General features: G+C 47.2%; 1 protein-coding gene across 1 annotated transcript; it reads left to right on the forward strand.

Moving 5' to 3' along the window:
* Positions 1 to 862: 862 nt before the first annotated feature.
* Positions 863 to 14,196, forward strand: LOC103054334 (uncharacterized). The gene is made up of 11 exons (XM_088143693.1): positions 863 to 985; positions 2,314 to 2,470; positions 3,382 to 3,524; positions 4,795 to 4,927; positions 5,458 to 5,664; positions 8,794 to 8,903; positions 10,163 to 10,278; positions 11,815 to 11,893; positions 11,984 to 12,079; positions 13,110 to 13,226; positions 14,188 to 14,196. The coding sequence occupies exons 1-11, from the start codon at positions 863 to 865 to the stop codon at positions 14,194 to 14,196; spliced, it is 1,290 nt and encodes a 429-aa protein (XP_087999819.1).
* Positions 14,197 to 15,400: the final 1,204 nt, after the last annotated feature.

The raw sequence follows: 15,400 nt of genomic DNA on the forward strand, positions 1-15,400 counted from the left end.
GCTAAGGCTTTCGCACATTGCTCAGAGTCAGCTGAATGAAGCAGCTGATAAACTAGTAAGTAATATTTGCTGGTTTTCTCGGCCTCTGTCCCGCATTGTTGCAGGGTCAGCTCATCTTGGCCATGCGCTGCCTAGTTCTTGCAGCAAATCTGAAGCCCTGAGGAGTTCTGCTTATCGGCTGGCTCCTCGTGGGGCTGAGCACGGGGCATTGGAAAGTCCAGATGGCAGCCCCAAGGGTGCAACCACGCGCAAAATGAGGTTCAGTCGCACCGCCATGACCTTGTGCCTGTCTGACCATCCTGGCAGACCCCATTTGCTAGGGGAGCACCTGGCCAAGGGCACCCGGGGGGCTTCCATCCTCGGAAGGGCCAGGGCCGGGGTCTCCCTGCTCCCCAGGCAGTGCCGCAGGCCCTCTACTGCAGGGTTCCTCAACCTTGGCAACTTTAAGACATGTTCTTCAACTCCCAGAATTCCCCAGCCAGCCAGGGGAATTCTCGGAGTTGAAGTCCACACGTCTTAAAGTTGCCAAGGTTGAGGAACCCTGCTCTACTGTATTACTCTCCATCCGGGCCCACTGGGGCTGTTGTTCGCCCGGTTTGTGGCCAGGCCGGCCGGCAGGTGGAGGGCTACCACAGCTTGGGGACTGCAGAAGGCCGGCCTCTCGGGCCACAAGAGTACGCCGGGTGCGTTGCCAGGCGACGCGAGCGGAAGACCGATAGGAGCCGGAGTCTTCGCCCTTCTCCAATGGCCACGCGCGATTTCCGGCTGCGCCCGCCCCTTCCGCTCTCCGGCCCGCCCCCGTCCCCTGAGCGGCGACGCCGTTGCCATGGCAGCCGAGACGCGAGCGGGCCGAGTCGCGCCGATGCCCAAGCTGCCGCTCTCGCCGGTGCCCGAGCAGGACGTCGACGCGGCGGGGGAGCGGCTTTCCGGGAGCGCGTCCCCCGCTGCCGCCGCTCCGAGCACCCCCGGCTCGCAGGACTCAGAGGCAAGGGCGAAAGCGCCGCCTCCCTTCCGCAGCCTGAAGTCGGACTCCAACTCCCATAACTCCCGAGGCTGGGGATCATGGGGACTGAAGTCCAGTATGGGCAGGCTGGCGGGACAGGCCGAGCCAGGCTGCAAAACGGGGAGGACCTGGCCGCGCGTGGGATTTTGGGATAGTAATCCTCAGCAGCGCTCCGGCTGGGGATGAGGGCGGTTGTAGTCCAATACATCTGGAAGGCTCGAGGAGCAGGGCCGGCTGGGTATGAGGGCAATGTAGTCCAACACGTCTGGAAAGCTGTGAGGAGCTTTGGCGAGCGGGGTGGCCGGGGATGATGGCGGTTGTAGTCCAAATGAGAGAATGCTGCAATATTTTGGGGTTTTATTTTTATTTATACGTTCACATTTGAGACTGGGATGACATCGCATCAGTACGAAATACGTCCAGTGGGCTGCTCTTGTCTCTCGGGTTATCCTGCTTTGGGGGGGGACGCAAGGGGTTCACTAAATAGAGTTTCCTAAACTTGCCTGGCTAATCCAGGGTGGCACCAGGTGGTGTGGCATCACAGGCTTGGCCCCAAGCCCATAAGCCACGTGGTGGCCTGGTGCCCCCAATGTGGAAGGAGAAGCGCTGGATTCCCACAAACAACCGTGTCTGCCTCCAGTCTGATTCGTGCAAACCCAGACGCAGCAAAATAAATGTGTTTTTAAATAGATATGGCTTTGGCCTCTGGTTTTGATTAGTTTCTCTTGAGTAAACAAGAACAAGGTTAAGAATAAGTTCTCTGCAATGGGAACCTGGCTTGTCCCTGGGAGAGGCATGTGGAATTCCTTTGACGGTCTTGTATCCTGGAATGAAAACGGTGGTGCAATTTTCCTAATCTAGCGTCTAGTTTGGCATTTCGTTTTTGTTGGGAGGTAGAAGCATCTTCAGACAGTCACGTTGCAAACTTAGTTATTGGGTTGCTTATAAATTCCTAAGATAAGGTTACTTAAAGTGATGTAATTACTAAATGAACTCCTTAATCACATTAGCAATAAAGGGGGGAAAACCCTTGAATATTTCCAATGTATTCAGTATTTCCATTGGAATATTGAGAGTCTATTAATTATTCTACATCCTGTATTTTTCCCAACTTGCCTTGACAGAAACCCATATAGCTTATTTTGGTTTCTAAAGTGCTGATTTTTCTGACTGGTTGCAGTTGCTAGTTTGAAAAAAAAAAAATCTTGTTTTTCAAGAGTTTTGTTAGCTGGACTTCTGTATCATTACTTCTTTTGGATAGAATTATGTATGTTCATATGTTCCTGTATCTTGACACGGTATTATATCAGGCTTTTTCGAGGACCCCTGATATATCAGAACCCATCTTTTGGGAGAGCAGCGCCTGCTTCTTGGAGAAAGTGTCAAACTATTCTGAAGAAGAAGCCGAGAAAGAAGAAGCAGAAGATGATCAAGAGGAAGAGTGGGACACAGACCTTGAAATAGAAGGTTAGACAGGATACACTGTTGAACTAGGCCAGTGTTTCTCAATGTTGGCGACTTTATGCTGCCTGGGGAATTCTGGGAGTTGAAGTCCACATGTCTAAAAGTTGCCAAGGCTGAGAAACACTGAAGTAGACCCAGGGGAACCTGAGAATGTTTAGTTCATCTTCAGCTGTAGAAGCTCCGTGGGTGACTTTCTCTCATTCTCTCTCAGACCAACCTACCTCACAGGATTGTTGTGGTAAAAATAGGAATGAGCACTGCGTAAGCCACCTTGAGCTACTGATGTAAAGGGAGGATATAACAAATCAAGAGCTCCCAGGGCCTAAGCTGGCAACTTTTTCAAGCATCAGGTACCCCCTCCCCATCAACCTGATGTTACTCTTAAACAAGCCCATGAGACTTTGGTCACTCTTTCATTAACACTGATAATTCTTAATTCCTGTTTTTCTAATTCTGGGTATCTGATGCCTTGCTGCAGAATGTTAGGACCTGCATGCTTTGTGTTACCAACCTGCAGTCTGAGCAATGAATACTCTGCCTCCGAAAGCTTGGTCAATAATAATTAGCCTGGCTTCCATGAATGTGTGTATTCTTTTTTAAATCAAGTAATGGTTGGTGGCCATTTTCAATATTGTGCTGTTTTGGTGCGCTCTTTTTAATTTCAAAACAAACACACCAAACTGGTGAATTACTCTGAGAATGTCATTACCCCTTCTGCACTTTTTGCGTTCAAGACTGCTGGGCCAGGCATGTCTCACCTTGGGATGGTTGGTGGGGCTAGTGCTGTGGGCTGCAGGTTTTAAGGTCATCTTGCTCTTGCACTGCCAGAAATTACAGATGCTTCAAGAGTCTGGTTGTTTTACAGAAAGCCAAGGATGACCATGACTTTTAACTTTTCCTTTTCCCTGGCCTAGAGTCTACAATATGCTATGATCCTGCTGGGAAAGCCAGATACCTTGAGATCTGCCAAGCGTATGGCGTTGTCCCTGTCTCTTATTTTTTACGGCATATGAAAGATTCTGAATTGACTCTGACGCATCATGGCCTTAGCCCTAAGGTAATCGCTGCCAGGCATCCTCTTCTTTTGGCCCCCTTCATGTTGGGACTTGCTCTGTGCCCCGCAAGTGTGAATCTCCCTACTGCCCTTCAATATCCTCTCAGCACTCTTCCCTCCTTTTTTTCATCTGCATTGCACTCAGAGATATCGCCTTTCTTTGCAGAACTATTTGTGGGAATACTTAAGTAGCATTATGGTACCGACTCTACCATGTTGCAGAAGTATGGAGGTGTCACTAGCACCTGTGCCTGATGTATTCTGTTAAATTTTACTTTCAAAACTAAAAATGTTCAGGGTGTCTTATGGAGAAAAAGCAACACATCAATTGTTAGTAGCAAAGCATGAGCAACAGTTTGGTCAACATAAAATAGAGAAACAAAATAGTCCAATTGAAATGACAAGACTTAAAAGTGGTGAAGAGATCCTTGCCTGGCACTAATATGATAGCAGAGCGGGCTCCGGGGAGTCTTCCAGGGCACAGTCTCCTGTCAGGACACAGAGGCTGCTGCCCACTAAGCCTTGCGTGATGGGAGCCGGGTGGGGGCCCCTGATGAAGCAGGCAGAGGAAAAGATGGGGTCCGCTGCTTCCAGTCCTTCATTTTGTAACTTTCAGCAAGCACGGTTTCGTTTATGGCCGTTTGTCCCCAGAGGTGGGATGGATCCGTGCTTTAAACAGGATCCAAAGGAGCCAGGCCAGTTCCTGGCGGAGAAGGCCTCCAGGGCTAGCCATCCTAGCTAAATGGGACTTCTGGGTTCAAAGACAGCAGGTGCCCAAGGTTTGTGCTTGACCTGTATGGGAAACAGGAGGCCAGATGCACTCCTGTGGCAGAAGAGCTTTACTGCCTACTTCCAGACCGCAGATCAGGGGATGTGACCTCATTTTTCTGTCCATAGCTGCGTTCCTGCTGGAATAGTCCACCAGGAGCTGCACTGCATGTCTTTGGAAGGTGAGCTGAAGCCAGTGGTGGGTGGGGCTAAAGGCAAAACTGGATGGGGCTCTCTTTGTTCAGCACCCGACCCTTCATTTCTTTCTGTCTTCCTTGTCACAGCTTCTGCGGAAGAGAGGTGCTGCTCAGCTGGAGGTCTAGAAAGGTCACTTGCTAAAGGCTTTTGAATTTTGGCAGAGCCACTTGTGAAATTAGGTGAAAGGCCATGTCAGCTCCCAGGGCTGCAGTTTGTCCCACCCAGGACTCCAAACCTTAACTGCTGCGTGAGCTAGTTCTAGATATCCTACCCTCATAGCTCTTCCCTCTTCTGTCTCTTCATTTAGGGAGCCAAAGCTCTCGCTCTTTCTCTGACCAGCAACATGTCCATTGTGAAGTTGAACCTGAGTGACAACGGGCTGGATGGAAATGGAGCAGTTGCACTGGCAGAGATGTTAAAGGAAAATTGCTATATTTCAGGTGCATGTCTTAATTGGGGGATTCTGAGAATTGCTTCAGAGCAGCAGTGAGGCAAAATGGAGAGTCCGTGTAATACATAGCCTTGAGATACTTTGAGGTGACTGCTAGATCATTGTTAGATCTCTTCTAAAATTCCCAGTTTTAAAAAGCAAGGATTTGCTTTTGCTTTTTCAGATGATGTGGCAGTAAAGCTTGAGATTATGTTGAAACAGGTCTTAAGAATGTAGTCCTGTTGATCTTTACATTGTACAATCTGAGCAAAATGATTCCTAATGAAATGGTGGCTTGTATGTTTGTTTATTTATTTTACAACATTTATATGCTGCCCCAAATATAGACTCTGCGTTTGATGGGTTGAAATGAGGAATATCCTTCTCCAAGGGATTATTCATAAAACCAACTGTGGCCCTTGACCAGCTTTCATTCCTGGTTAAAGAAAGGATTGAGGGACAAAGACATGTAGGGATAATGGGCCTGGGGGATCTTGTATGGTGAGCGAGCTAAAGATCAACCTTCTTCTTCTCTTTCAGAAGTTGATTTATCAGAGAATAGAGTTGGAGTGAAAGGGACAGAAGCTCTGTCTGCAATGCTTCGGGAAAATCAAACTCTTGTGGCCTTGAAACTTTCAGGAAATGAATTAAACAACAGTGCGGTCAAATACCTGGCAGATGCTTTTGTGACCAATCACAAAGTGGAGTGCCTTGACCTGAGTCACAACATGCTTGAAGAGCCAGCAGGTAAATGTCATAGAAGTATTGAATTTGGTTGTAGGTGGGGGAAGCGCTGTACCATATATAAGAAAGGCACACACACACATGCAATTTGTGTGTTCATGGCTGTTTGGTTTCTAGAATATGATATACCTTTAAGGGAATATGAGTTGTTAAATTAAGGACAAGCTGTAGTTTTCATAAGCTGAAAACTAACTATTAGGGTTTACTTTTGGGGGGGGAGGAAGAATTGTGTGTATTCATATATTCTTTGCCCATACAGATCTGTTTATCTATCTGCAACTGCTAACAATCGTCAGTGTTCTTTGCTAGCTAAAGGCTGTAATAAAATTGATCTAAAATTGTCAGTATAGGTAGTCCTCGACTTACAACCATTTGTTTGACAACCGTTCGAAGTTATGACAGTGCTGAAAAAAGTGACTTATGACTGGTCCTCACACTTACAACCATCGCAGCTTCCTGCAGTCACATGATCAAAATTTGGGTGCTTGGCAACCAGCCTGTATTTACAATGGTTGCAGTGTCTTGGGGTCACCCAATCACCATTTGCAACCTTCTGACAAGCAATGTCAATTCGCTTAACAACTGTGTGATTTGCTTAATGACCGTGGCAAAAAGGTCATAAAATTGGGCATGACTCACTTAACAACTGCACTGCTTAGTGACAGAAGTTCTGGTCCCAACTGTGGTCATAAGTTGAGGGCTACTACTTCTTTCATTAAAAAAACAGCATCCTGCTTGAATGCTGGGCTGTGACTCCTCTCCTCTCCTCTCCTCTCCTCTCCTCTCCTCTCCTCTCCTCTCCTCTCCTCTCCCCTCCCCTCCCCTCCCCTCCCCTCCCCTCCCGTCTTTCCTTCTTCTTTCCTTCTTTCCTTACCTTCAACTTCCCTTGCCTCGTTACCTGTTATGGCTTGGAATCTCCTTCTCTGCCTCACACCATGAGAGGTTTTGATCGTCCCACCAGTCCTATCTCTTTCTTCCCCTTATGTTTTGAAGAAGACTTTGTGATTTGATGCAGAACAGGCGGGGACAAAGGAAGAGAGTGTATGCAGAAAATAGGGAAGAACTACCAAAGTTGAGAGAGTGAAAAAGAAAGAAAAAGAAAATTAAGGTAGGGATTAGAAAGTTGGGCTTAGTTAAGTTGCTACCTGCCCCTTAAGAGTTTTATCCATTGGTTTACCATAAAATTGCTTCCTGAAATAAAATAATTGATATGTAATAGTAAAATTATGGAGAAGGAGCAATTAAAACCAGTATTAAAAGGTTATCAAAATAATATGAATCATAGAGACAAAACCGGAGTTGGGAAAATAAAAAAGTTTACATGTATTTTCAGCATAACAGTTAGCGCCTGGTGAACCTTTCTGGGGAGAGTAGTCCAGAAAAAGGATAGAAAGTGAAGTCAAGTCTTTGAGTTAAACCTGGCTTCAGTTATCTACAGAGACATTGTTTTCTTGAAAAAAAAATACAAAGCGGCTTGCCAATGTTTTCTTCTAGGAAATTTTGTTAACTTACCAGTCTGAGATTTCCAGACTGTCCCAGTACTGGCCAGAGCCACAGTCACATAGCTTTATGCGACAGCAAGGTCAGCCAGGGACAGAGTAAAGGTGGTACCACTAAAACGATCACATCTCCTCCCAGCTGTCTACTCACATGAGAACGATACCTGGAGAAAAGTTTTGAGGATGGTTTCAGAATAAGGGCAGGTGCATGAGGAGACGGGTGATCTCCATGAAAGGCGTTGAAGATCAAGATCAGCCCTCTGACCGGAGGATAAAAATGATGCAGAGCGCTTACAAGCAGTGGCATTCTGAACAGTTACAATGTCTTAACTGTCTTCAGAGGAAGAATGCCTTAGAATCATCTAAGCTAAAGGTTGCCATTGATGGCTGACTAAGGCCAAATTTATTTTTGGACACAGGGGAACTAGCCTCACGTGGGGAAAGGTGTAATGGTCTTTAAAGATGGGTTTGCAATAGAAAAGGGAACTATAATTCTCTCTTTCAAGAGCCGGTTTGGCACAATGATTAAAGGTACTGGGCTAGAAACTGGGAATCTGAGAGTTCGGGTCCTGCCTGAGGCACGAAGCCAGCTGGTGATTTGGGGGCAGTCCCCCTCTCTCAGCCCAGGAAGAAGGCAAGGGCAAACCTCTTCCAAAAATGCTGCTACAAAAACTGCAGGGACTTGTCCAGGCAGTCACTGGGAGTCAAGACTAACTTGAAGGCCACAAAGAAAAGAAGGATTTCTTCCACCCCAAACTTTAATGTTATGCTCCATGACCATAAGGGCTGAAACCCGCATGGCTGTGCACTAAATGTCTCAAACTTCTCCAGAGTACAGAATTCCAAAAAAAAACTTTTTGAAGAGAAGGATAATAAGCCCTTCAGTACCTTTTCATACAAAAGCTCAATTGCTTTGTGAACTTTCTTCCAAATTGTTCTAGTGGTGAATATTTTTCAATTATTTTCAATTATTTCAATTTTACTTCGGATGAGAATCCTGCAGATATCTCAGTCTTCCTGGTGAAATTGAACGGTTCCAAAATCCACCTAAAACTTTCTCTTAGATCCTGAGTCCAACTTGTGGAACATCTTAAGGTGCCTGAGGAGAACTGGTCTTCCATGACAGATAGGTTAAGAAAGACTGCTCTAAACTTTGTGGTTGGAACAGTCAGGGCTGGCCCAAGATAGGAGGATAAAACCTTTCCATGATATTGACCCCCTGAAAAGTTCTGTGCAAGTAGCTTGTCTCTTCAATGGGGACTGGGCAGGGGAAAGTTCTTGTGAATTACACCAAGCCTGCTTTGCTACTGAATGAGCTGTTCTTGGAACTCTTTGGCAATTCCCACCAGCAAGTGCTCTTCAGAGTTCCTGGCTCCATGGGGACCTCCTTTTCCCACTGCTTGCAAATCCTACTATCCTTCCCTTCTTCCTCTGTGAGCTGAAATATCTGTTGTGTTGAGAAGAATTGCCCTGTGAAAATTCTGCAGGGAAAGTCACATGAGGTTGGGTGGGGACAGGCTACTAAGTGCAGGGGGGGGAGGACCCAAAAGAGTGTCATTCTTTTCCAAAGCCTGTCAGTTTGATGTTTCAGACCCCTTTCCCATCTCTTGTGTTTCCATCTGTATTGAACCAGGAGAGGCTCTTGGAGTGGCTATGGCAGAAAATGTGGGGCTGAAGGAACTCAACCTCAGTTGGAACAACTTTCGGGGCCAAGGAGCAGTGGCTGTCGCCAAAGGCTTGGGGGTAGGAAAGGGGATTTTTCTAGAGTTTTCATTCTGAATAAACTTGTAAAGCGTAAGATGCTATTTCACCCCTCCATCCCCTAAAGTGCAAACAAGTCCGAAAAGTTTGGCCCTGCCCATTCTGGTGGCATCATGAGATCACAGGCCACATTCCCTGCATTTCCCAGCAGAGGATAAAGGCATTGGCCGTCTCGGCTCTTGGGCATACAGTAGTGATGCAGGTCAGAATGTAGCTAAAAATGAAAGGTGTTCTAGAAGCTGTGCAGCCGAGTTAGTTAGTTAGTTGACTCAGGGGGCCTTGGGGCTACGCTTTCTTCTTTAGCGATGTAAGGAAAGCTTGCAGAGCCCCTTAGAGATAGCTCTGCTCACATGATTGGAGAGAAGGGGGGCTTGGTACAGAGCACTGGGCCAGTGCTGAGCTCCCCTTCCCATCAGGAGATGTTGGGGGATCCAGCCCATTTCTTGGCTGCAATCTTTCTCTTGCCCATTTCTCCCCCTCACCAGGTTTGGTCCCCTTCTGTCTGGGCTTTGGAGAGTGCTGATGGACAGACAGAATCCTACGACCCTTTGTACTGGGGGGTCCAGAGGGTATGGTCAAGAGAAGTCAAGACGGGGGCCACAATGATACAATTGAAGCTTTGCCTGGTGTTTATGTGCATTGGATAAAAAACAGGTGGAGCTTCAGTTGTGTCCAGTTTGGCCACCATCTTGACTTAAAAAAGTCTATACCTTCTGAACACCCCTGCTTTACATAATTTCCTTTCAACATTCTCTGGGTAGGAAAGAATAAAAACAGCAATTGAAGAGAATAAATGTAGCTCAGAGTTGAACTGTGGAGTCCATGGTGCTCTCTGAGCTTGGTGGTTTGATTGTGGACGTTTCATTACCTGGCTAGGTAACATCAGTGCACTGATGACGTTACCTAGCCAGGTAATGAAAAGTCCGCAATCAAACAACCAAGCTCAGAGAGCACCATGGACTCCATAAAAACAGCAATTCCTTATATTTAGGGGAAGTAGCTTTTGAAGCCAAGAGGGTTACCACCTAAACAGTGGAAGAGCTACCCTGTTTGGAAGGAACCTGGAAGCAAATGGGACATCAGAAGCTAGTCTTGAGGATGGATTAAGGTCCTGGGGTTCTCTGTGAGTGAGTGGCTTGTGGTAGAAGCTATAGATGGCAATGGAGAAAGACCTGCCGCCTCCTGTGGACACTCTGCTTTGGACCTTCTCCAAGCACTGCTAAATCTGTCTTGTTCCACAGGCTAATATATTCCTTCGAGTCCTCAATCTGTCATATAATGGCTTTGGCAACAGTGGAGCAGCTGCTCTGGGGGTAGCCCTGAAATGCAACAATGTGCTGGAAGAACTCCACATTGGGTAACGAGGCGTGTGTGTGTGTGTGCGCGTGCACTTCCTAAGTGCTTATAGCTATTTCTCAGTAATCCTTGCAACAACCCAGCAAAGTGAATAGTTCCTGGGATCCCCATATTGTCATCAGGGGAATTGAGGCTGAGGCCACCAAGTGAGCTCCTGGCAAAGTTGGATTCGAATCAGGGACCTCACCTGTTTAGGGTGAGAGGAAAAGCTGGCAGTCTCTTCTCTCCCATCTTCCCTTCTGTCCAGGCTGCCCAACCAATCTTCCCCTGGGCTAATGTTTGGGGGCACCCTGGAAAAAAATTGTTTTGATGGGCAACATACAAGTGTTGAAAATTAAATAAGCAGACGGCTTTTCTTGCCTGGTCTGGGTGCCATATCTCAACATTGTCCCAAACAGGCTGAGTTAAATTCAAGGAGCTTGAGGCCTCTTGCCAGTCAGACAGGGAAGAACCTGGGAAAGGCTGTGCCTGTGCCGCCCAACGCTGTAAGGCAAACCAAGCAGATCTCATTGTTGCTTACATGGTGTGTGACCCTGATAATTGCAAGCTATGGTTTAGCTTGATGTACCAATCCAGCCAGTTAGCCATGGTTAAGCAAACTGGCTTACCACGAGGCTCAGTGTGCCACCCTGCAAAAGAATTACAAATGTGGAGTTAGCTACAAAATGCTGTTTCTTAAGAAGCCATTTTTCTTTTCTGTTTTGTGAAATAAAATATTCAATAAACTATTTTTTAAAAAAAGCAAAGTGCAGTGCCTAAGGACAATCTCAGAAGTTAGAATAAAATATTCTGTGATCGGAAAGTGAATTCTTATGAACCAAGTGGCCTCTCTGAATTCTTCGGGAGCAAAAGCTTGACCAGCCCATCCTACAGTCTTCTACTGCTTTCAAATAGCTGGTGGGCTGCCACGAAAAAAATCAGCAGATATGTTCTCTTTCCCCCAGAGAAGAGGGCCAGAATGAAGGAGTGGAAGTTGTTAGGGAAGCAGAATTCAACCAAATTATGGATAGCCAGCTGTGGGGCCTGGGGTGCCTTCCCCTCTTTGCTGGATGACTGTCTGCACAGGGTGCTGTAGTTGCAGACTCCCTCAATGCCATGATTCCTGGCTGTCCTCTCACAGATGAAGCTGCCTTATATGTGGCAAAAACTCCTGGAGTCTCACACGGAGGCAAAGGGTTTTCCTTGTCCAAAATCTCCAGTTGGAAATGCTGGGAATTTAGTTGAACGCATTGGTCAGCCCGAGTTTGCTATTATGGGAACAATTTAGGCAAGATAAAAATGTGGGTGGCTGCTCAGAAGTGGTTTCCTCTGAAGAGAATGTTTGCTCAAGTTAGCTCCTTTCCTATTTTCCTAGTTGGGGTCTCTAAAATCTTTGAATGCATTAACTAAGGGGGAAGATTTGATTTCTCGTAACATTTGGTAGATCCTGTGTAAATTTTTACTTTCAACATTAAGCTAATGTGGGTCAGTTTGGATGGGCATGCAGAAAGAGAGAGAAAGTGGGGAAGTTCAGAGTGCTTTCTCTTTTTATTCCCAGTAATAATCGCATTGCATTGGAAGGAGCGCTCTCTCTTGCTTTGGGCCTGAAAGAAAACAAGAATCTGAAGAGACTTAGTGTGAGTAGCTTTTGGGAAGATGACTCCTGAGAGCCCAATACTCCAGGGTAGACGATCCAGACGGTTTCTGTTCTTTCCTGTGATCTGCAGATGTCCAGAAACCCCATCCAGAATGAAGGCTGCCTTGGGATCCTCAAAGCCATCCGAGCAAATCCTGGAGCTGCTATAGAGTTTCTGGATCTTTCAGTAGGTATTGATCGGTGGGTCAAAGAGGGAAAATTGGCTGTCTGAGATGCAGCAGACAATGCAGGATTGTCAGAATGGACGGGGAACAGAACAGACTTTATTGTGGTAATTGACCAGCATTCCCAAAGGATAGTGATTTGTGGGCAGTGAAGATGTGAGTGGCATGCAAAGCAAAGAGAAATCCAAACAAGAAGTGTTTGGTGGATATAATTCCAGGTTCTGCTGCGGTCAGGTGAGCAGGCTTATAGACACAAGTAGCAGTGGAATAAAGGGAATTGGTGCTCTGCTGTTTGCATAGAATTAACTTGTGGGATTGCTTCACTACATAGATTAGGGTAAAGGAAAGGCAGCCATGGTTTGGAAGCAGTTTGCATGTCTTTCTTCCAGGATGGCTTTTTGCCTTCCCAATTTCCTACTGGTCTCCCATCCGACCTGGCCCTGCCTAGCTTCCAAGCCCAGAGAAGGTTGCCAAGTTAGGCTAATGTGTTAAGGAAGGTAAGGCCTATTTACTGTGGAGGTGCTGCATTCCAGACTCAGGGGGTCAAATAGACAGGGAAGGCTACTTCCTCAAGCCCTGAAGATGAGGTTTCCAACTCAAAACAACACAGGACCAACCGGGCCTTAGTCTGATCCAAGAAGGATAATTTTCTGTCCTCACTCTGGGGCCTCGTCACTGATGTCAGCTGCTGATTTGGTCCTTGTCTTCGGCTGAACCTGTCTCTCCTGGCTTCCTCTTTCCCCAGTCAGCAGAAGCAGGCAGCTTTACTTTGACCTGTGACTGCTTGTTAGGCTGAATAGATTGTTCCCTTCAAGATGACTTTCCATCCCTTAGATCAGGGTTCCTCAACCTTGGCAACTTTAAGACGGGTGGGGAAGCAAGGCTGGCTGGGGAATTCTGGGAGTTGGAGTCCACCCGTCTTAAAGTTGCCAAGGTTGAGGAACCCTGCCTTAGGAGACTTGTTTTCATCTGGCTTTGGACCATTGCAGCTTCTGCTCTGACTTGCTCACTGCCCAGAGTTCCTCTTTTCAGGCAATTGTGGTGAAGCAGGACTTTGTCCGAGTAAGTGAGGCTGTCCAGGAACTTTTCCCAAGCCTTCTGATCAAACACGATGGAACCACTCACTTGTTCAGAAGAAAGCCTTCAAAGGTGCAGAAAGTTATTCCACTTTTCTGGGGAACACGTTTGTCTTTCCATGACAATATTGCCTCTAGTGTGCTTGTTCCTTCCTACCACTGTTTCTGCTCAAACAGGCCCAGCAGTGCACAGGGGGGCAGCTAAGGGGGTCAGCAGGATGAAAAACGTGTCCGTGGTGTCATGCCATAAGCCCCACCTCTTTTCTACATGCATCGTGATGTTCCACGCAAACCTAAAAGGGGCAGAGCTGGCGGCACAAGGCTGCAATGCTGCTTTTGTTATTCTGACAAAAGCAGGAAGATCCTGCTGGACAGGCTTTGCAGGCTTTGTAGCCTCTGGAATACTTTGGCTCTCAATGCCTGGACTGTAAATGCCTGCAGTGTCTGGGCTCCCGCTTGCCCGGGGAATCCCTTTGTGGGGAAATAATGCAAAAGCCTTTGAAATATTTTAGTGGAATACTTCCCCTGGAACTCCATTTAGATGACTTAAATTCCTGACTGTGACCCCAACCAAAGGAACGTGGGGTGGTTCCAGACCCCCTCCGAAAGGGCGTTCAGCTGTCCATGGTGCACTGCTTCTCAGTCTTACACAGCAGCACCGAGGGTGCCCAAGCAGACCAAAGATGGCTTCTTCCACTGCATCCTTCCCTGGCCAGAGCTTGCCTTGCAGAAGTCACGCAGGCCTGACGGAGGATCCCAGCTCTGCATGAATTACTCCCCGATGCTGTGGTGTCTTTGATAACAAACCTGATTCTGACACTCAGTAACACTTTCTTCAGGTCCTGCAGATGCACAAAGCCAAGAGCTCTTCTCAGAACTTGAGGCCTGGATGCAGCCCAACCCAGCTCTAGACCCAGTTGCTCTCCAAGGGCCATAGTTTGCATCTGCAGCTGGTGAAATCTGATGGTCCAAGAACAGTGCCAGAAAACAGTGGCATTGACTGCTTGGTGGACTTTGTGTTCTCCTATTTGCAGGTTTCCTGAAGAGATTCTTGATGGCCCTGGAAGCTCTCTGGTTGGCCTTTTCTTGTTTATGTGCCTGATGGGAGAGTCCTGTGAAACTTCTGGCGATGCTTAATAGAGGTCCAGGCCTTGTGATCCCCCTCCCCCTCCCCACCACGTAGAGCTTGTGTTCTCGTGTTAAACACCACCTTTATATGCTGAATTATCGCTGTGGGGGCTTCCTTCCGAAGATGTTAGTATCCTGCTCGTAGCAACATTAGGGGATCCATTGGCACAAGATGTGGCAAGAGCTCCTAGCATTTTTCCCTTTGAGGCAAGATCTTCCAATGATCTGATTAGGCAGGATGTCCAAGTAGGCCTCCAGTTGAGGCTAACAGGAAGCCGATAAAAATCTGCTTCTCTGGGCAGGAACTTTGGGCGGGCAGGAACTTTGGCTGCATTTATTCTCTCTTGTTTTACAGAGTTTGGGAACTGCAGTTCTACCCAAAATCTGTTCTGGCACTTTTAAGCCAACTTGTTTTGTGTGTCATCCTCCATATAAACTTTTCCTCTTGCACATCCTGCGCAGCTTTCCCTGAAAACGTTTCCAGTTGCCAGGACCGTACAGCAGACTTCCTGGCCTGGCATTCTCCCTCCAGGCAGCCCGGTCCTGTTAGCCAGAGGAGGTGGAAGTTGTATCACCCCTGCCGGAGGGCTTCTGCTTGGGGGAGGTATTCCATGCCCTCCCTCCGCGTTAAGGGATCTTGACGCAGTGGTGGTGAAATTCAGGATTGGCTGAGTGAGCCCAGGGCCACAGAGAGACAAGGCGGCCTTCCGGCTGCAGGCAGTGGGCTCCAAATCATATTGAAGGGTGGGGCCTGAAGAAAGGCGAAGGAAGGAGGCAGCAAGAGGGAGGGGGTCCGTTGGGGGGTGAAGAAGGCTAAAAAACCCCAGAAAATGTACAGTTAAAGCAGGGGGTTACATTACATGCTGTATGTTTCCAACTGCTGTTTGCTCAAAATGGTGCCATTTGTAGTAAATAATATCACAGGGTAAATTAGCATATGGGTCTCTGGATGTTTCAGCAGAAAAACGGGGCAGAGAGGAAAGATTCATGCTCTTTCCCTCTGTGCCATGAGTCTATTCTGGATCAGATCTTCACAAAGCTAGTTTATTAAGCATGTTTTTTAAAAAATTCACAAGAGATCTTGTGGTCCTTCAAAAATACGCTATTCCATGAGCTTTT

The sequence above is a fragment of the Python bivittatus genome, unplaced genomic scaffold (assembly GCF_059951505.1).
Source record: "Python bivittatus isolate LINGU-HERP-01145 unplaced genomic scaffold, Pbiv_v1 ctg000390_np1212, whole genome shotgun sequence".
NCBI lineage: Eukaryota > Metazoa > Chordata > Lepidosauria > Squamata > Pythonidae > Python > Python bivittatus.

Excerpts from the sequence above, each read along its gene's own strand:
- LOC103054334 (XM_088143693.1), top strand. The coding sequence starts at position 863 with ATGCCCAAGCTGCCGCTCTCGCCGGTGCCCGAGCAGGACGTCGACGCG. Across the intron at positions 986-2,313 it reads CCGGCTCGCAGGACTCAGAG|GCTTTTTCGAGGACCCCTGA; the intron begins GCAAGGGCGAAA and ends GTATTATATCAG. Across the intron at positions 4,928-5,457 it reads GGAAAATTGCTATATTTCAG|AAGTTGATTTATCAGAGAAT; the intron begins GTGCATGTCTTA and ends CTTCTCTTTCAG.